Source organism: Centroberyx gerrardi, chromosome 7, assembly GCF_048128805.1.
Source record: "Centroberyx gerrardi isolate f3 chromosome 7, fCenGer3.hap1.cur.20231027, whole genome shotgun sequence".
Taxonomy (NCBI): domain Eukaryota; kingdom Metazoa; phylum Chordata; class Actinopteri; order Beryciformes; family Berycidae; genus Centroberyx; species Centroberyx gerrardi.
This window is the reverse complement of record NC_136003.1, coordinates 11,541,371-11,563,560: the sequence shown is the minus strand read 5'-3', so window position 1 is coordinate 11,563,560 and position 22,190 is coordinate 11,541,371. Positions and strand designations below refer to the sequence as shown.

At 43.6% G+C, this 22,190-nt stretch overlaps 2 protein-coding genes across 3 annotated transcripts; both read right to left on the bottom strand.

Annotated features, from left to right (window-relative positions):
* Nucleotides 1-151: 151 nt before the first annotated feature.
* Nucleotides 152-2,869, bottom strand: LOC144539441 (uncharacterized). The gene is made up of 3 exons (XM_078284402.1): nt 2,575-2,869; nt 805-890; nt 152-313 (listed from the first exon to the last, which is right to left on the bottom strand). The coding sequence occupies exons 1-3, from the start codon at nt 2,837-2,839 to the stop codon at nt 215-217; spliced, it is 450 nt and encodes a 149-aa protein (XP_078140528.1). The 5' UTR covers nt 2,840-2,869; the 3' UTR covers nt 152-214.
* Nucleotides 2,870-7,843: 4,974 nt separating this feature from the next.
* Nucleotides 7,844-16,344, bottom strand: LOC139911063 (uncharacterized). Of its 2 annotated transcripts, XM_071898556.2 has the most exons (7): nt 16,226-16,344; nt 15,126-15,206; nt 12,833-12,951; nt 12,021-12,165; nt 11,107-11,131; nt 10,590-10,670; nt 7,844-9,679 (listed from the first exon to the last, which is right to left on the bottom strand). In XM_071898556.2, exons 6-7 carry the CDS (start codon nt 10,633-10,635, stop codon nt 8,685-8,687), a joined length of 1,041 nt encoding a protein of 346 aa, XP_071754657.2. In that variant the 5' UTR covers nt 10,636-10,670; nt 11,107-11,131; nt 12,021-12,165; nt 12,833-12,951; nt 15,126-15,206; nt 16,226-16,344; the 3' UTR covers nt 7,844-8,684. The 2 variants fall into 2 exon arrangements, with proteins under 2 accessions (XP_071754657.2, XP_071754658.2); XM_071898557.2 differs by lacking the exon at nt 12,833-12,951.
* Between the last annotated feature and the right edge of the window lie 5,846 nt (nt 16,345-22,190).

Sequence of the window (22,190 nt, the reverse complement as noted above, 5' to 3'; positions counted from 1 at the left end):
ATCAGCTGAATAAAACTACAAATTAGTGTTTAAAGATATCAAAAAAACAAATGCATATTTGACACACATACAAAGCAGAGTTAAAAGAGCCAGAAAGCATATAAGCTGGAACTACTTCAAGGATTTTGGTCATTCTGATTAATTTCCGTTTTGAATTGTATGGCTGTATCATAGGTATTCTATTTGGAATGTTAAGACGTCAAGATGGCCAATATTAATTATTTTCCTTCGATGGCTTCCCATTGATCAGGCCGGATTCCCAACGCTGCCACAGAGGAGCCCTCTGACCTGCTTTGTGACCCTTTGGCTCCTGCTGTGAGATAAGACGGGGAAAAGACCTGGATTTAGAATGGCAGATTAGCAGGAGTCTCGCTCACTCTTCTTGATCCTCTGAATTTCAAATCAATTTTAGCACCACTTGTACTAGTAATACAGTACAAAATATTTTTGATACAAATAGTATTTTCAAATACTTTTCAAATTTGCGGTGTCACACAGGACAGTACAACCCCGAGAAAGCCTAGACAATTACAAGAAGGTATTTGAAAGTCAATTTAATATATTTAAACCTCACACCTACGGTTAAAAACCAAACATAATATTTATAACTTTATGTCAAATTTTTGCCTTTTGATGATACTTCATCCTGCAGTGTTTCCACAAATCAATGACAGCATGACATGATGTCAGATGGTGTTAGCGGGTTCTTGCCAGTGTTCTACACAAAACACATGCACAGATCTGACGGAAGGAGAGAGGAAACAAGAGAGAAGCTATTTACAGTAATTAGACCTGACGCATCACCTGTGTCTGCCCAGATTTCATCTGGTCTTTCTTGGAGGGTGGCGGCCAGATCCGATCCAATTTCCCCTTGGACTGTTTCCTGACATCTAAAGGACAGGAGGGACGAGGAGAAAGGAACAGTATGTCAAGGGATTTGATTTCCGCCAGCAGTTTTTCATGAAACTATGAAGGTTTTTGCCAATTGTAAATCAAACTAGACTGAAACGCCATGAACTGAACTGCGATATGAACCATTTAAATCACTTTTTAACATCTTAGTATTTTTATTCGTTTTATTTTATTATTCGTTTTATTTCTATGTGTAATTTCTGTGTTTCAAAACTGTGTTTTTAATGTGGGTTCTGCTGTCACCCGAATTTCCCTCCTAGGGAGTATGAAGAAGGACTTGACTTGACTGGAGTTGACTTGAAAACAACCCATGCTGTTTGGGTTCGTTCCTGAAGCTCATAGCTGTACCATCTCTGATAACCTCACTGTAGTCACACCCAGTTTAGTCAAAGCCATGCACTTTATTCCTGATTGTTATATGTGATCCTATCATGGTTATGTTTTTAATGTTATTTAAACAACAAAAAAAACAAATTTCTGATTTCTGAAAAGATATCACAGTTTATCTAACATTCTCATAAAATCCTCATACGGTACTGTGTCATTGTTAATAAAATAACACAGTATTATTATTTAACCTTAGGAATGAGTCATCTTCAGTTTAGCCCAGCTCCCAGACACATAATATCACTGTCACATGTGTCTTCGTCATCGTCACCTTGCGTCAACCCGCGCATCATTATCCAGTAGCAGTGGTTGAATACACTAATATGAAGCTACATAATGACTGGCTGGCTGCGCTGTCTTCACAGGTCTCCAAGCCCCCCTGCAGGCCGGACCCTCCACACATACGTGCACACACATACACACCCATAGACAACACTAACCGCAGTGCTTTCATCAAGACATATCAGCTGTCTGAAGCCATTCGTATTTACACAACACTATAGCTCTACCAGAACTGCCCCCTGGCTCTAGTGGGAGTGCAGATAGTAGCCTTGGTTACATCTTGTCACCAAAGTCACTCAGCCCACTGGCATCTGCTGACTCAGATCAGGCCACTGCTGGAGTGATGTGCCCTTAACTGTTGGTGACAGGAATGACACTAAGTTGTCGATAAGACTCCTTGGATAACACTATGTGATGCTAATGTAGAGAGGCATTCATTAAAGTGCTCAGACTGAGCGGCGGAAGGCTGGAATAGCCTGGGATGTGGAATGAATGAAGCTCTAACTGACTCTCTCATTTATTCCTTCTCTTAGGAAGGTTTTTAGACATACCTTCTACAGTATATGCATATTGTATCATAGCAACCTGATAGAAATACTTATAAACTCCTCACCGGATTTTCTACTTATTTTTTCTCCTTATAGAGAGTAATGCATAATCCATAGAGTAATCCATAATACTTATAAACTCCTCACCGGATTTTCTACTTATTTTTTCTCCTTATAGAGAGTAATGCATAATCCATCAAATGGCATTTCAGTTGAATATTCTGAATGTATAAATTCAGAATAGGCTAGGCATTGTGGATGAAGACATCCTTGCTTTCTATTCTGAATTTATAAATTCAGAATAAATAAATTCTAATTTGGATTAAGAAATACAAAGTAACCTCTAGGCAGCACCCCCCCCCCCCCCCACACACACACACACACACACAATACAAATGAGCTCAATTGCTGAACTGCACTTGTCACAAAGCTCATGTCAACTAACCTGGTAATGTGAGTATGGTGGATGAGCTTTCTCCCTCCATGCTATTTTGCTTGGTTTCTCCATACAGAGTGCACCTTTGTCTGCGCAGCTCCTCCTCCCTCTCCTTGGCCTCTCGGATGTCCTTCTCCACCTCCGGCTTCAGAGCTAGGGCTGGACGCAGCTTGAAGAAGGGGTTTTCTTTGAGGATGGGAGATTGGCTCCTGTTCCTCAGTTTGCTCCCAATGTCCACATTTGAGGTAGATGCATCAGTGTTGAGGGAGTCCATGCTTCTGTGCAGGCGCAGGTGCCAGTCTTGTTTTGGGTAGGGGGATAAACGTGTTTTGTCCCGTGAACCCCCAGCCGGGCTCTTAGATCTTGGGTTTTCAGGACTTTGCTCCCTCTCAGAGGTTGCGGATTTGTACATCTTTTGAGAATGTGCTCTGGAAATGGGGCTGCTTTTGAGCGAAAACATCTCCAGGCTGCGTGTACGCTCTAGAACTGAGGGGTAAACGTGACCTTTAAACGAAGTTGAAGGGGGTTTCCTGTGCCTGGTCGGTCCCTCTGTGTTATCCTGCTGGAAAGCCTCAAACAGCATTTTTGTCTCCTTCAATTGGCGGGTTGCCCCTTTACTGTACCCCCCGGGGATCTTCCCCTGGTTGACCAGCACCAGCTCTCTCTGAATCTCCTGACTTATCTCCTTCTGCATCTTCTGCTCTGAGAACTGCCACTCGGTGCTTTGGCCCGGACCAGCCTGGGTGGGCAGCGGTTTGGGCAAGATGTTGGTCTTAAAGGGGATCTCCAACACATCTGGATTATCTGTAAGGTTAAAGAGGCCCTCAGCTCTCTGCAGATTCTGCTTCCCTTGCACTGTCTGGTTGATCTCCCTCTCCATGAAGGTCTCAGTGGTTGAGAGTTGGTGGCGGATGGCTGGGATGGGGATTTGGGTGGAGGGTGTTTCATGGGTGGTGACTGGAGAGAAATCTGCAGACACCCCGCTGTCACTTTGATCATCATCAAAGTTATCTGCCTCCACCCTGGTGACCCTGTGGTGGTCGGGCTGGGCAGGCATTGTGGATGAAGATGCCTTTGCTTTCTCTCCTGCCTCTTCACTCTCACTTTTTTCTCTCTTTTCCTCCTCCACCTGGTTTGTCTTCCCTCCCTGATCCGTGTCAGTGTTAAATCTCCTCTCTCCCTTCTCTTCTTCATTTGTCAGATCCCCTCCCCCTGCTTCCAAATCCTCTCCCTCAACCCCAAACACTCCCCTTTCGACCTCCCCGTCTCTTGCTGTCTCACTGGCTGTCTCTCGGACAACCTGCTCTGCGGGCAGAGGACTATCTGACACCTGTTGTACATCCTGTCTCTGCTGCACCAGTTGCAGGCGTTGCAGCAACTCTTCGACATCGGTAGCTATTGTACTACTTCCATCTTGCTCAGTTCCCTTTCTCACCTTGTCTGGCCCCTCATCTCCCCCCTCCTGGTCATCAGATGGAGGTAAAGGCTCTGTTCTGTAGTCTATGGATGAGTCTTTGGAGATGGGAAGGTCGGTCAATGGGATTTCACTGGAGGCACTATCTCTCCTCACCCACTCTTCCTTTGTAACATTATAGTTCAAAGATCTAGTGTCAATGTGCTCTTCATCATCACCGGTCACCTCTGCTGGTTCCTCTGGCTGATTGGTTGCTGTGTCTGTCTTGTTTTGATTGCATTTGCAGAGCTCTGGTGGCCCACACGTCTTTTTCTGTGTTGGGCTGAAGTCACTATCACTCACATTGAGAGCAGGCAGTGTTGGGGCATTTGTCTTTACAGCGTTGCTGTCAATAGTTTCTCTTGTTAGTATTGAGTCTGTCTCAGCAAGACAAGGAATGTCCTCAGATTCTCCAAGAGATTCAGTTGACCTCTTTTTAAATCTTTTTTCCTCCATATTATTTTCCTCAGTCCAATTTTCCTGTGTGGAGATTGATTCCTCACACAACATTACAATATCCTCAGATCTCTTATTTGATTCTTGGTCCCCTGGACTCCTACCTGTTGTGTTACTCTGCTGGTGTCTTTCAGATGGATCGAAACATGTTTCTGTCAGAATGCTGCCGCCCTCCATGGTTGTTTGGTCCTGTTCTGTTGATGGTGTTGAGTCCTTTTCTTCGGACAGAGTTGTAGTATCCATACTCTCCGTAGACAGGTTTATCTGTCCCTGATTCGCTGTCCCTTCATCCACCTTGTTCTGTGTTGCCATTAACTGCTTCTCACCGTGATGCCATTCTAAGCTGTTGGGATTTGCTTTAGCCTCTGTGACGCCAACTGCCCCATTTGTAACGGTCACACTGGAATTACTGACACCGGAATCACTTGCACCTCTGCTGCCCCCTGTTGGCGGTGGAGGGGCCATGTAGGGCGGTGGAGGAGGAGGGATGAAGACATCATCCTCACCCTCATCATCCATCACGCTATAGTACCTTGTGATCACTTTAGGGGGAGGGGGGACGACTTCAGTGCCCTCTTGGGGCCTTTCACCAGAGATTAGCAACTGGTTGCCCTGTGTCATCTCTGTGTGGTCCATTACTGGGTTGAAGTCCATCTTCATCCAAAGACCATCGTCGTCCAGGGAGACTGGGCTTTGAGGGCTGAGTATGGAATCCGTTGTTGCCATGGTGACAAGCCTTTGAAGCACTTTTGAATGTCTTTCTTTCTTCCCCTTTAAGTACCCTCGGCTTGGGTCTGAACATGAGAAAGTGTCAGCAAGGTTGATGATAAAATCTCTTATGAGTATCATTGGCAGCATCGTTTACTTGCTACCTATTACTCATAACTGTAATGATAGACTGATTATTGCAGTAAAGTCACAGGTGATAAAATTCACTTTTTCCGCCTACAGAATGCAAATAATTTTCTAGATAAATATTATAGTCTAGAACTACAGAGACATTATTTAAGTACAGCCACTCATACAGTACAATACAAAACAACTAATTTGTTTTGGCTGAGTTTTCAGCTTTTACAATATTAACAAGGCCTTCAGTGTGCCAGATCAATGAACCAGACTAGATTATGAATGGTGTTTACAAAATGTTTTGAAAAAATGTGCAGATTTTCTTCATTTTGATTTACATTGACTGACAATCCACCTGTATTAACTTTCTCAAGATGCATGTCTTAAAGCTTGCTTCCTTTACTGGAAAGTGATCATGATAATCAAATAATGGATATTAGTTTAAAAGCACTGAAATGATTGGAAGTTATTGTAAGTGACTTTGGTGTTTACTTTATTTTTTGCAGCAGTCGAAGGGCATACAGCCACTATGTTCTTTAGGTGACTTTTCTCCCCCACTGTGACCTGCATCCTGCTGACCAAGGGAAAGAGTAATCAGCTTTCCGCTGTCTGTTCTGGCACAGACTCTGTGTATCTGCCAGCCTGGCAGGCCACAGAGAGTATTCATCTCAACAGTCTGCCTGTTGCGGATCATGCTTTCTCCCCCATTCACTCTGGTATAACAACCAAACTCCTCAGGCTGCTGCCTATTCTGATATATGTATCCATGCACCACAGTGACTTGTACTGTGGTTAGATGTCTGAGATCAGCCCTATTCAATCAATTCCTCTTTACCAAAGTTATAATTGGCCCTGTACTCTGTATCTGTAGTCCTACACTGACACAGAAAACCGAGAATACAGTATGTAGTGTTTTTGAATACTCTCACAAGATGTGCTCTCCTCAATAGAAATATTGTCCCAACATAATCTGGTTGCCTGAGCTGCAGGTTTAGATTTAAGAGTCTATATTTACACCTGCATTCAGGGGTTTATCGCCAGCCACACTGCAGTTCAGGATTATCAACAGCAGCGCATGTAGGGTATGAAACTCATGCAACAGGACACATTAATACGTGTTAATGAGCTTAGCCTGTTCACTCCACCTCCCCTTTCAAGGAACACTCTCTCCTCTCTTGTTGTAAACAAGGCTCTTCTAGATTACTGTAAACACCATTCATAAATATTCAAAGACTTGACTAAAGTTGTGTTGTACATGCAGTTTCATAATCCCATAATCCAAAACCGGCTACTGGTGTGACTGTGGTAAATTCTGACTGTTCTGGTAGTAGTATATATAAGCATATCATATCACATTTGTTATTATTCATTCTTGAGGAAGATTACATTTTGACAACTAGGGCATGACCTTGCACTCTATTGAGGCTTTTCTCACACTATCAACAGGTAAAGCAGTACCATCAGAAACTGGCACTAGATAAGAGAGAGAAACAAGAGGGACAGAAAGACAGGCAGACAGACAGACAGACAGACAGACAGATACAAAGATAGAGACATCATGCATAAAATTTTGGAGGAAGAGACCCACCTGATTGGAGCGTTGCGGTCGTGTTCTTTGTGTAATAGTACAAACCTTGATGGTAATATGGATGTTTCAGCTGATGATCCAGCTGATCTACTTAGCACCTGTAGGAGGGACATGCCTACTCAAGGCACCAAGGCAGTGACACACAGGGCAACTGTTTGGGCAGTTCTGATTTGCACCAGTGTTCAAGGAGTTGCCTAAGCATTGTTACTTTAATCACATAGTAACATGCTTTTGCCAGGAAAGATTTGAATTAATATTTCATGCTGCATCTCACTTTCCTGCCTGCTGTTAAGAGCAATACCTACAAAAAGTTCCTAATGCATCACCACCCACAGTCCCTGCCTCTCTCAGCAACAGCTTGGTATGGGTTTCCCAAAGCAACTTAATGGTATGATCTTTTTACATTAAATTGTGTATGTACTATGCTTTGGTGAAGGTAAGTCTACCTTTACCTTTACTACCATGCAAGAGTCGGATGGGCTAGCACAAAATGATAAAGTGGTGTCCTGCAGTACCATTAAGGCAGATTGTCACGATGATAACTAATACATACACACTGCAACGTTTGTTTACTTGTTACTGATTGGCCCAAGGGGTGGCTGCATCATTCATAGGAGACGACATGTTTACTTGTTTTCCTGTTATAAATAAATAAAGTGTTGAATCAAACAGTCCCACAGTCCTACCTTACATGCATCTGTGTGGGAGATTTGGAATTGAGTGCCTGTGCTTGAGAAATGGCACAGCACTGATAACTTCTGCATACTGTCTAGTCTTTTGGTTTTTTGGGGGGCTTATAGGATATAGAAACTACTGTTTGACACAGTCTGTGAGGACAGTTGGAATCTAACTGAGACTGGAATCTTAACCGAAGAATTTAGACACAAAGAACTTAATAATATCAAATATATTTGGTTTTATAATCATATATTCCAGTTGCCGTCCACTGGAATGAATCAATTTTATATTTAATTACAGTCATAGCCACGTTTACACACTGAATAAAATGAACAAAACACTTCTTAGCTTTAGTGAGTAAGGGAATACAATATTAAAATTAAAATTATACTTTAAAATTGTAATTATAAGAAGGCACCTTAACATTTAATTTTCAAATTTAGCTAATGTTAATTTAATATACACATCAGACCATGATTAGTGTTAGAAAAATATGTACCTGAAACTAGAAAACATGCATCCTCTGCTCAACATCTTTGGCTTTTTCCATTCCCAGAGGAAACGCTGCTAAACATATGGAGTCTTTTTGGCTGACAGGACATAGACCAAGTCCCAAGGCGGAAGGGAAAGGAGGAATTTGAGATGAAAATTGTGGCAGGAGTTTATGTTGCAATTCTTAGCTCTGTCCACCAGGAGGGAGAAGTGGTTTGTAACAGTCCTTCAGAGCTGTTGTCAGTTCACAGCTGCTAGAGAAGATCTAAAAAAAATAATAGTGGTTTCTTTCTTTGGCACAGTGAAGTGAAATAGTGGGCGCATAAAGGCACAAGTTAACACTAGAATGAATTAAGAATAAATAGACCACTTGAAAATCAGGGCCAAGCATTCAAGCCAAACCCTCAATCCTGTCATAAGGCCACACTGTTGCACCAACATGAGCCCGTCTTATGTCTTCCAGCAGATTAAGTATATTTAGAACCTTCAATCACAAGGCAGCAATGCAGCATACAGTAACTAATGGAAGGCACAAGGCAAGAAAAAGAGAACAGGACCAATGCCTAGTTATTGATAACTGAAGTGGTCTATCTCTTCATTAATCTCTTACATGACAGAGCAGCACTGACAGGTCTTGCGCTTGGGAGTGCCTTCTCCCTCTGCTTTACTAGGTGAGGCTGAATTATGCAATCCCTTATCAGCCTCCTCTCCCTGGACTTTTACTCCTGCTCCATTTCCATCCAGTGGAATGTCCTGAAACCCTTCTTCCTGGGACTCTTTCCCTGCCTCTCCACCAAGATCTCCATTGTTTACATTCCTGTCCGCACCGGACACTACTGAGTCCTTGAGGCCTTGGCTGCTAGAGTGAAGCCCAGGCCCAGAGGCAGAGCTAGACTGAGAAGAAGCGGACCTAAGTGGTCCTAAGACCTTTTCTTCTCCTTCATCAGTGATGATCACTCGTTCCACAGTGAGCATGCCTCCATAGTCCTCTTGTCCCACGCTCTGATCTTGGTCAGACGCAGCATCAGTGTAGCCCAGGAACATGAGCGTGACCGGGCCTTCCTCCATCCTGTTCTCCATCCTTTGATCCTCCATGTTATCCACTTTTCCAGCAACCTCTCTCACCAGCACCATGCTTCTTTCCTCCTGTTCATCCTCCTCCTCTCCCATACTTTCAGCACAGCCCTCTATCCCCAGCTCAGCTCTTAGTTCGTGGCCTCCAGAGCTCTCTAAATGCATATTGTTCTCCTGTGACAATGCATGATGGGTAGAATAAGAGAGGACTTTCCCTTCTTTCCCCTCTGAAGTTCTGTTGTCTTCCGCATTCTCTATCTTTATCTCTCCCTTGGGTGGTGTGACCATGACGTCATCCAGCAGCGCTTTCATCCCAACCCCATCGATGGCGCTCAAGATCTGTCCAAGCTCCTCGGCCGAGGGTTGACCTCCGGACCCACCAACAGCATGTACGCTCTTCCTGCCGTCGTCGAACACAGTGGTCGCCATGGCAGTACCAGCTGGTGCGGACATGGGGGCCACTGACCTGATGACGGTGGCACCTGTCTTGGGGTCTCTCTCAACCTGAACCGCCACCATCCCCAGGACTGCAACACAAGAGACATGGCAAGCTGTCTTAAAAACATGGAAAACCTACAAAACAAACCCATGGTATCACAAAAACTTTGAGAGTAAGGGAAAGATCTTGAGAATTATCTAAAGTGGCATACTGAAGTTGACTTCAATTATTTTCAGAATCAAGGGCAGAATTCAGATTAAGTCTAAAGATAGAATGCTAGAGGCAAAGACAACTCTCAAGGCTAAAACGTATATAAATATTAAAATTCTCTCCAATAGATATTTCATTTAAAGTCATTTGTAGTCCAGGACAAAACCTCATTTATGTCTAATAAAATTGTCCTTAAATATACCTTATCCCTTAAAGCTAGGGCTGGGTGTAATTATAAGGTGAGAGGTACAAAGGTTAATGTTGGGTCAAGATCAGAGCTTTGTATGACTAATATCAGCTGGCACAGTAGACAATATAGGGGAACGCAGAGAGCAAAACCCAGCACGCTTTTTACTCCACACAGCCCCCCAGCGGGCATAAAAAATTAACCAACAGAAATAACAAAGTGGGCTAAATATAACATTGAGCTCAGGCCCTTCACCTCCGCTCCATCGTTAAGTCGTACCCTGAAGGTTGAACATGGACAGCATTAAATAAAAGGGTCTACAGGGAGACTATACAATGTAAATAATGTTATTCTTGATATTCTTTTGTCTAAATCCCTGTTTCTCATACATTTAACCTTTCCAAGGTTAAACATTTTTTCCAATCAAGCACTACTAAGCTACATCATTACACAATAAATGATGAGCCTCTATTAGACAAGTTCATGTTCAGTTACAACAAAGATGTACAAATCATTCCTGTGGGTCTTCCTTTAAGTTTACCCAGGATGGTGAATGTCCATGTCTACTGTACTATACAGTATGTGTTTTCCAGTCCATTACCTGATCGACCATCTTGCCCGCTTTCATGGAACATCCTTTGTGTCATCTGTACCGAGAAGTGACTCTCAGCTGCTCTGCTCACTGAGGAAGAAAAAAATGTTATATATATAGGCTGTACTGTATATAGCAGAGCAAATCAGCACTAAATCATGATTTTTATAGCTGTAAACATGATTATATGGCCTTTTTAAAGTGCTATTGCTGGTATGGGCAACTGCTAGTTTAGTCGCCCTGATGGTGGTCTTACAGAAAGACTCACATGCAGGCAGAGTGCGAGTTGTATCATTACAGTCAGTTGTCAGTTACACTTGTGTCATTAAGTAGAGCTGTATCTCAGCCATGGCTCCATTCTGCCACCCCGATTAAATTACTATTCATCAGGCAAAGTCTTAGTTACGGAAAATTATCATCTGTTATGAAAGGATATATTCTAGGCAGGCATACCCAACAAAGTGACAAAGAAGAGATAGGAACTGATGGTGAGCTAATGACAGCGACAGCACAGTTGACTTCTTACCTTGGGCTTCCTCTTCAGTGCCGGCCTATGGGCAAAGAGAAGAGACAATTTGAAATGTCTCCCACAGTCGGACACTTAAAACAGTCACTGAGTCTGCAACTTTAAACACATTCCTCCCACACCCCGCGCCCTCCCAGGCCCGTGCCCTGCCATAAATATTTCACAGACATCATCAGAGAAGCTCAGCCCCGTCATGCTAAGAGGTGCTGAGATAATTTTACCCAGCAGCCATTTCAGTCCTGCTGTTGGTACCCAGTGTAAGAGTGAGCTAAAGTTGGGCTGCGTAAAGCAAGTGGGGCATTTGATGTAGGCGAAAGTTCAAGTGCCATCATCCATGTGCTTAATATAAGAGTAGGGCTATTAGGAATGGGGTAAAATCAGTAATAATTCATTGGCTAGACTATATGTATAGAGTAAGTCAAGCAGATTATTCTCTATATATTATATGTTTTATTTATCTAACACACTACTGCCAAAGCAAAGGGATTTGAGTAGAATCCAGACAGAGTACAGTTTGCGTCCTCAGACCTAAATTGACCTGAGAGATCTTTTTACCCGTATCTTTGTATCCCTATCAGACTTCATATTCATTAATGAATTGGTTCAGCCTTTGAAGAGAGTTAGCTGCAGGGGGCCATGCTGCTGTGTTTAGATCTCAAGCTCACTCCTTTCACAGCCTCTCATATCATATTAAATTTTGAGGCTATTTATGTCTCCAAATTTTCTAACTTAATTTGTGCAAGAGAGTAGATGGAAAACCTGGGCTCTGTTGGATAAACAGACATGTTTAAAAGCTAGAATCTCCTGAAGATTGTGATTTGTGTGCTTGTGTGTGTGTGTGTATGTGTGTGTGCATGCATTTGTGTGCTTATGGTACACTGGAAACAATACTGAACATGCACTGTGAGGTTTACCTGGTAGTGGTTGTGTGTACTGGCTGTGGCTGTACAGGTCACAGATTCTTTGTTTTCTTCTTGGGAGACTTGGTCTTCCTCTTTTCTGACATCTGCTGCCTCCTCCTCGTCTTCCTCAGGCGTCTTTTGACTTTTGGTTTGCTCCCTGATACACATATCGGCACACACAGATGTGCAGAGCACAGACAGGCACACACACACACACATACACACATAAACAGATGCACAGAGAGGAGAAAGAGAGAGGGCTTACTGTGTTACTATCGTCTTATGATCCTCAAATCAGGGCACAGCCACAATTACGTAAAAGATCCAAAGCATTTGGGAAAGAAAAAAAGAGACTTTGTAAGTGCGTGTGTGTGTGCATCTGTATGTGTGTGTCTCTGTGTCCTTGGTTATGATACATCACATCAACAATCAAATGGCTTCCTTCTTTTTGATCTTGTCATGGTCAATATTGCAGTGTATCTGTGACCCAAATACTGTACTTTCTGCTTCATGGTAAATATTTTCATCTTTAGACATGGAATGTGTTCTGCCTACATGGACCTTGCATATGTATTAGTGTGCCAGCAGGTAAGGTGTGGTGTGTCTGCCCTTTGTGGGTTTCTATGTGCCTTATACATACATGTCTCTGTATATGTGGAATGTAGGCCAAATATAATATAAAGAGTGTAAACCAGAGGTGTGCTCATTGTGCTCCATGTTGAACCTAATATTTTGCTGTAATAAACCTGTAAAACCTGTAATATTTTGCACAGACTGTGATTCAACTGAGTCCGCCTGAATAAAGCGTTTAAAATGTGGCTCACTCTGCTGTGTGCTTGTCTGCTCTGTCCTGTAGCAGAGGATGGGGCCTGAGGCTGGCAAGTGAAGGAAGGGCAGGAGCTGGTGCTCGCTCACTAAGCCACTGGTCCCTCAAGGACTTCCTCTATGAGACAGAGAGAGAGAGGGAGAGAGGGACAGAGAGAGATGGAGAGAAAAGAAAGAAAGGTGGGCAAATGTAGAGAAGAAATGGAGAGAAAAGTAAAGGTTTGTTGATGCTGACTTAGGTATGTGTTTGTTGTTTTGTCTGAGAGGTCAACATATGCATAAAGTGCCCTTTGAGCCATCTCCCAGTGTGTATCCCTCCTCCCCTGCCAGCTCACTCCTGCTAAACCGCATATTCCCCCAAATCACCACGACAGAAAACAGAATCAAGGCCAAAACAAGCACACACACGCACGCTAACCCCTTCTGCCTGTGTGTACGCTGAAGCGGTCATTCAGGTGGCTAGGGACCAAGACAAACAGCCAGCCACTGGGCAGGGGTCCTCTGCCATTTTGGCTCCTCTACAGAGCGAGCGAGGCCTGCGGTGCTGCCATTTGGGATCTAGCTGAGGATGAGTGAGGCCAGCAGACTGCGGTTGTCTGGGAGTGACAGTGAAAAGGTGTCACGGCTCCCTGCCACCGCCCTGAGACCCAGACATCCTGCTCCTGGAGTGAAGGCTTGATCCGTCACTCCAGGAGCGGGACTGACGACGCGAAACCTGACAATATCTATTTTCAGACACTTTAAGCCCCGAACCCTTTGTCAGGAGTCGTAGGTGTAATGCCGCGCTAGCTGTTCTGTAACTGCAGCTGCTTCCTTTAAAAACCTCTGAAGCGGAAGTCATTCAAAGGCCTGCAGGTACAGTGACAGGGCAGGAGGTGACTAATCTCCCCATGGTGATGACGGGTCATTCTCAGGCAGCTAATGTTGCTGTGTGGTTTTAGTGCACGTGAAAATGAACGTAGCCCTACCTAACCGATATGCAACATGCTTGTTTTCCAAGTGACAGCCACACAGAGACACGTGCTGCGAATACATAAGACATCTAAGGCAGGTGTTTCCAGATCGATCCCGGATGGGGAGCATTTATCTCTGTGCCACGTAAGCCGGACGAGCCTCTTGGTGGGACGTGGACCAGAAAACACCATCAGACAGGAGGAGCGAATTGGAGTGGAGATGCTGAGAACACCGAGACCGCATCGCCATCGTCTCCTCTGGGCTTAAGTGAGAGAAACGGACGAATACCGCCTCACACTTAGCCGCCGCGAAGAAGAAGGATGCGCTGTTGTGTCTCCGGGCGAAAGTCATTCAACTGCAGCGGGAATGGTCTGTCCCCGCCGCTAGCAAAGTACATGCCCCGAGGCAATGGGTGGTTGGAGAAAGCAGAAATGTGTTGCAGAGTGTTTGTGTGGGAGAGCGGTTGAGTGGGCACGATGCAGTGCAGCACTACTGACTGCATGGCAAAAAGATAGGTTGTTATGTGTTGTTTATTTTCAAGGTAGTGTGCCCAGCAGGCAACCATGAAATAGTAAATGGGATGCATAAGGGCTCCGTGTTCAGCCACCCGACCAATATCAAAATAATGCGCCTTCTTTCCTTTTCTATTTCCCCTTCATTTGCTCCCTCTCTTTTTTTTTTTTACCACCACCTTATTATTTTCAACAGAGGAGTCAGCATAGTTTTAATTAATTTCTGTTCCTGCTGATACGTAGTTCAGGTTGACATAGTGACAAGGAATCGGTGGGCATGGTGCGGGGAAATAATTAGGCTTTCTGACTATTAAATGCAACATGTAACTGAAAACAGCTCTTGGTTATTCATTGCTGTGAGTATAACGGAGTTATAATTAAGCCTGAGCGACTCCACCCAGGACATCTGAGCTAGGCGTCGGCCAGCGAGCCACTCGGCAGACAGCCAAAGGGCCGCTGTCACATGAGGCAGGGCGGGAGACATATACCAGTGATAGATTTTGACCATGAGGCAGCTGGAGAGGGAGGAGGACAACAGAAACAAAATGGATACACACCAGGCCTCGGGTCAAATAGTATTTGCAAATAATTCTAGTGCTTGCAACTGTTTTAACCAGCTGTGAGTACCAAAATGGGAAAATTCAGATAGTGTCATTTAAGGTGCCAGTCAAAAACTATACTAACTTGACTTTCAAATCGGAACTTTCTGGCACTCACACTATTGCCCTATGCAGCAAACCCCACCCGTCTGGCACATATGCTGCATAAAACAGGCCATTAAAAGGATTTGCATATCCTATGTGACCCAGGTGCAATAGATGCAGACCTTTTTCTGGGCCAACTTCAACCGCTCCTCGTCTGTCTCTCTCCTCAGCCTCTCCTCCTCTTCCTGCAGCCGACGCCTCTCCTGGTGACAGCGGAGAGAGAGGGGGAGAAACAGTTGAAGAGTGTGAGAGAAATGTGAGAGAAAAACGGAGGAAGGGTATATAGATTCTCGGAGCTAATTAGTTTTCCTGTCTCAGTTGTTGAGATGTGTCACCACAGAGAAGGGGTGACAGCTACAGAGGAAGGCTGTACTGTATTCTCTCCCAGGTAGCAGTAACTGACTCATTTTCACACATCTTGTCCCATCATGTCTTGGCTTTCTTTCCTGCCCTATAGTTTTATGTCTTCTCTCCTGCCGAAGCTCAGTCACACTGGAAGCCCTGGAAGGTTATGAGCTGGTTATGATTTCAAAGAGTTTATTGAGATAGTGACACCGTTGCAACAGCAAATATCATCAGCTGATAGGGCGGGGTGCTAGGAGGAGAGCTGGCTCAAATAGTTTTAGTGTCTACTTTTGACCTGCGCTGCACCAGGCTTTCACATCATACTGGGCCAAAGTGTAGCAGTGACATAATGGAACAGGACTAATCATAAGTGTTGCCACTTTATCTTTATGAATTCAGTGTCCCTTCTAGTCAACCCCTCCTTGTCTTGGTGGTTCACTTATACCACATACATAAGACTGAATCTCAACTCATTATTCCCAACTCCTCTCACCTTACTATTTCTCTTAACTGCAGAAAATGAAGTCTCAGAATATGAATACAATACTTGGAGGAGATAGACTAACCCTAACCTACCCTCCCTTTAGAAACCCTCCAATTTATCATGTGAGGAGTGAGTTGCACTCCATGTTGTTTCTCCTTTACTTAATTTCCCGCAACTTCGCTTCCCTTACAGTTACTTCAGAGAACTGTAACATTGATTACAGACGAGCAAGTTGTCACGCACTTGAAGAGTTTTATACAACTTCTACTCAGTACATATTTACGTCTAACAACATTGCTTGCAGTGCTTTGTTCTAGTCTAAAGCACACTGATAAAGACTAACTTTACATCATGTTCTTGTATCCATTTTGTGAGATCAGTATCACCACTTACCTTTCACATGAAATGCTCTTCCTGTCAACAGCACACACTTTTTGAAAACTTGAATAACTCCAAAGAAGAAACAACAGCTTGGTCTAACCTAATTCAACAAGAGATCTAATGTTTTATTCCATTAACCACGCAGGACTGACGATGAGCTCAGTATAGTTGTGGTGGATGGGTTACACCCGCTATTTAATATAATTCTGCGGTAACACCCCTCTGCAGTCACTGGTCCCTCAAGACAAGGACTTCCTCTGTATGAAAGCAGAGTACTAAAGAGGAGGGGGGAAAGAGAGAGAGAGAGAGAGAGAGAGAGAGAGAGAGAGAGAGAGAGAGAGAGAGAGACATAACCTACAGATAGAAGTAGGGAGATACAGTCGGGGGGCTGACTGCAGGGATGCAGATAGAGATACAGTAGTTCAGTGACACAGCATACTGCACTACTGATACTATATAAGTGTATCTTGTAAACATCATAAGGTCATCTCCAGGTCTCCATGTCTCTGGTGAAGTGGGTCACACACTGACACGATTGATTTTAGACTCAAGTGAGGTCAAGCAGGTCCTGCTCAGGCCCTCAAACCTTTCATTTCACAGATCGGTGATTATCAGCCAGAAAGCCAACTGAGGGAGATTCCTCGCCCGCTCATTTCAGGCAGTCCAGATCAAGTCAGCCAGTTCCATTAAAGTGACATAAAACAATGTTGATGCTGTGAGATTTTTTTGACTCAAGGTGAAAGTTCAAGTTGGTTCAAGACAGAAAGTAAAAAGGTTGAAAAATAGAAGAAGAAAGAAATAGAATAGGGCTCACCGCTATGGCCTGCAGCCTTTGTTGGTACTTCTCTGCCTCATCCATGCTTTGTCTGGAACACAAAGAAAATATAAATTATACAAGTGCTGTGTGTTAAGTGGTAATTTCCTATAATTCTCTTCATAAATGCTACAAACAGGGGGAAGCTTGAGGGGGGATGTGAGTCGTAAATTATTAAAAACTTGTTAACTAGAGATTTTGGAGAAAACTTGAGGGAAGGATACGCTTTCTCTGCCCACCATGTACTTTGTTAAGCTTCCAAGCATTGCAACCAATTAAAATGCACAGAAAATGGGGGTGCAGTAGATGGTCTGGAAAAAATGTGGCAGTTTAAAAATGTTGCAAAAAGCATTACAGAGATTTCTCAGCTGTGTTTGTGAGTGTTAAGACATGATGCATTAGCTGTCTGAGGTAGAACATTTTCAACAGATGCAACAAGATTAATGCTATTTATCATAACTGCAGGACATGTTTGTTTTTACATTAGGCTTTGATTGAGTACACTGAAAAAATAGCTAAACAGACACTGTTGCAGTCTATTGTCGCAACAGTTTAGGCAATGTATCACTTTCCACCATTCTCCACAAGCTCATTATGTAAAAAAGCGCAAAATGTAAATCCAACTCAATAATTAATACCCATTTCAAACACTTTGGCAAAACCCCCAATTCTAATTTGCTGTTCCTACAGCTTGGGGACCCAGGATGAGAGAGAGCGAGCACGAGGAGGCAGTTCCCATAAGTCACATTTCAAAGTAGCAACAGAAGCCGAGCTGCAGCAAGGAGACAGAGCTACGCTGCCATGTGTTGCTCTCCTTTGGGTGTTGTGTCCTAGACATCAAACCGCCACCCACGTTATCACACACACACACACACACACACACACACACACACACACGCATGCAAACCACAAGACGCACAGAGGCGACAGGGAAACAGCCTGTTTGCTGCAGCTGCACCAAAGATGAGGCCTGACAGGGTTTACCTTAAGAGAAAGATATTGATAAAGATTTTGATATATTAATAAAGATTTTGATAAAGAGTAGTGAAAAAAAAAATAGAAAGGAAAAGGTGAACTGGGAGCACAAACTTAGTCAGTGTTCGATGCCTCAGAGCCGCCTGCCCCGCCGCATTAAAGACAACAAATTTAAAGAATTATTGATTCACGGAGGAGCAGACTCACTCATAGCAGTAGAGTGGAGGAGTGATAAAGAGACTCTACTGTACTAGATAGATATTGATCAGCTGACACCCCGACTCATAGATCAAATATCTAAGCCCTTTGCCAAGACTGGGCTCACACAAGCTGAGCCTAGAGAAGCAGAGTGGGAGGAGAGATGTCGACCTACAGTGTGGAGCCGCAGATAGATTTAGCTCACACTCCACCTCACTCTCTCCTGCTCTATCTCTCCTCCCCATGTATATTTATCTCACACACACTCATCTCGCTTCATGCGCTCCAGGCTGTGATTGCAGTTTGGCGCCCCCTGGTGAAACAGTGTCTCCCCACCTCTGGCTTTGTTTACGTTTTCATTTATTGGATTGACATTTTTTTTCATTCTGAACATTTTTGACTGGGTTTTTGTACAAGGAAGGACTGACAAATGTTAATAAAGAAGACTGGAGTAAGTCAAACTCTTCAAGAATATCGTGAGTATACTCAAAATATAGACAGTCAAATAAATTGCTTATTATACTGTAAAGTGGAACAAACCATCTTTTTTTTTTTAATATATGAGACACGATATGATCTGGTTGATTTTAATTTCTCAGTACACATTAAGCTCTACACAGCAGCTTAACACAGAAGTGATGCCCCTTGATTCGAACTCCAGTGACAGCTCGACTTCTTGCACACACGTTACATCAAAGCCTCTCGCTGCATACGACTGGCTCTTTGAAGTCAGCAGGTTTGATAACCCGTTGAGATCTATAATAATTTACCAGTAATGACTGTTTGCTAGTTCGCCAGAGATGAGGGAATATCTGTTTCAGGTGCTGGCTGTCGCATGTTTGCCCCTTCCAGCTACAGAGAGCCAACTTCAGATCTTCGTATCACATCTGGAAGTGAGGTGACAGAGTTGTGATGATCTGGAAGGAGTCTCTCAGCAGTATCTCGCAGGCAGAGCGCCCCGGTGGTTAGACCCACACATAGAGCCACGCAGAACAGAACATGGATTTGGTGGCTATGGATCCAGCCGTCAAACACAATATCTCAGATGATATCTTTGGTCTGGTCTTAAAAAATATAATTCAAGGCAATATAATTAAAGGTCAAAATTGCCCTGATTTTGACGAAACTTGGAGGGATGACGTATTTTGGGACTGTCTTCTGGCATTTCAAAATTAATTGACCTGATGAGGGAGTTATAATTAAAAGCGTTGAAAAAAACGCCTTTCAAAACGTTGAAAGGTCAGAGCTGTTCCATCACTGGTCTGCTTTTTATTTTTTTATTTTTAAAGATGTAAAGATGATGTATTTTGTTATTGATTGGTCCAAGGGGTGCTTGCATCATTTGTACGATATGACATATTTATTTTGCTTTCTGTTTTTTCTCGGTTTGGAAATCGAGGTGGCTGAATATACAGTAGTTCTTATATGGAGTTTGTGTAGTTTGTAAGTGATGCCAGTATTATCAGCACACCAGTCCTGTGATCTATCACATTGATGTGTTATAGTATAGCTGACACATCTATTTACATCATTATATATGGGAGAGAACATAAAGTCGCAGGTCAAAGTAGTGGTGGTGGTAGTAGCAGTGGTAGGAGTAGTAGTAGTAGTAACAGTACTAGTAGTAGTAGTAGCAGTAGTAGAAGGAGTTGTAGTATTAGTGTTACTTTATTGATCTCACTGCGAGAGATTCCTTTGTCACTGAAGCCCGAGTGACATGACACAGAACAAAGCACAGCACAGAGATCACAGAAAACACAAAGATCAGGACAAATTAGATCTGTGACAGACGACAGAAACATAACAAATAACTATCCATGCCTATGCCACAGGTGGGAACTGTGTCACTGTGACATTTGAAGGAAGAATAATGAGGAGTTTTGGCTGTTCGATGAGGGAGGGGCGTCCCGTGACATGACACTGAGAGAACACGGGAGCTGGGTCATTAGTGAGCGTTGCCACCATGCTTGAATATGAGAAAGAAGCTCATTGAGAAGCACAAGGTCACTGACAACCCTGGAGGCTCTCCTTCTCCACATGACAGCAGCCTCATGCACTGAACAGCCAACACATGCACACACACACATGCATGCACGCACAAACAATATGAATGTGTGTGTGTGTGTGTGTGTGTGTGTGTGTGTTTGCGTAGTGTCTAGAGGTTACTGAGATGAGAAATGGGTGACAGGGGAGGTTGATGTTTCTTTGGCAGTGGAGCCAGTGTTTCGCAGACACCATTATTCTCATGGCAGCCCGGTGGGAATGGGCTTATATGATGGACGTTAATCATTAGATCCCATATGTATCATCTCCTCTCTGCCCAGAGAGTTGGAGAGAGGAGACAGACAGACAGAGAGAGAGAGGGAGACAGAGAGACAGACAGATAGCTAAACAGCCTGACAGAGAGAAAGGGCACAGAATGGTATAGAGACAAAGAGGTTGGAGTGTGAGAATGAAGCAAGGAGAACAGATGTCGGTTGAATTCCATGGAGAACTTCTCCAGGGTTTACGGCCCAGGAGACTTCACCACGGTCAAAAGGACAGAAACTCTCTTTGCATCGTGCACATATTGAACTGCAGTTACTCCCTAGAGTGGCCCTGACCTTAGAAAAAAATAGTTTGATTTAATGAGGGAGACTGGGTGTGTATCAAAGTATTTTTTGCGGGGGAATTATGATGTATAAAATTAGAAAAGCTGAATGGAAATAGTGAAATTCAATTAACTTTCCTGCAAAAACGTTTTTTTGTTAATAAAGAATGGGACAAATTCTGTGCATTGTGTGAAGAAATAATTGTTTAATTTCATTGTACAACAGTTCAAAAATGCCTTTGGACATCCTAAAATCTGTAAAATATCTGTCCACCACAAAACCCCAGAAATGTCATACCTGCTATCACTTCCATAAAACACTAAAGAACAATAACAACTTTCCAAGTACTAATCAATTCTTGAAATCCTCTTTCCATTTTTTTTTTATTGACATTCAGGAAGCCTATTTATTCGCTTCAACCTGATAGAAACGCACCTGATTTGCATGTTATTTTTTTTGCGACATTTCCCAAAGTTTGGGTAAAATTTGCTTGACAGTTTGGATGGAAACAGCTAATGAGTGTGTCTCACCAACCAGACAGAGATTTGAAGAGAGAGAGAATGTTACAAAGATTGAGAGAAAGGAAGATGGAGAGTGCTGGTCATTTACAGTGTGACCTATTTCTGGACTGGGAAAACGCTGTGTGGGGAAAACGCGCTGTACTGCCTGAACTCCAGGCAGCTACAAATTGACCATTTTACCTCCAGCCGCACTCCAACTTCTGTCACTGAGTTCTGTCTCAAAGAGGCTGGACAACATATGGATGTCCCTCAACTTCCTGACTGAGCCTCTCTCTATTAGCCCTCTTGCGTTTAGTCTCTCTCTCTCTCTCTAGTGGTTTTTATGTCTTCTTCTCTTTATTTATCTCTGTCTTTCTCCTCTGGACCTTTATTTCTGATGACAACCCCACTGAAAACCTTCCATCATCATAGCCCACACAGTCACACACACACATACACAAACAAACACACACACATACACACACACACACACACACACACAGGTCCGTTGTGACATGCAACATGGAGTGCCCAGTCATGCTCATCTGATTTCTCTCTAGCTGGGTAGGAGATTCAGGAGTGTGTGTTTGTGTGTGTGTGTGTATTGCCCCTGTCAACTGTCTCACTGGGAGCATACGTAGCATGTGGACCAAGATAAGGAGAGAGAGAGAAAGAGAGAAAGACCGACACCTGGGTTTCTATGCCTGTATCACTAACAGGAGGCGCAGCATCTTATCCTCTCCTGTCTTATCTTCTCCTAGGGGGTTCGAAATGGCCTTTTGTCGCTGTCGCTTCCTTTTAACACTCAGCTCACTGTTCAGGTCTAGCGAGAAGTGACAGCAAGATTGTGTGAGTGCTGGGAAGGAGTGGGTGTGAACAGTCTGAGCATCATTGGTACC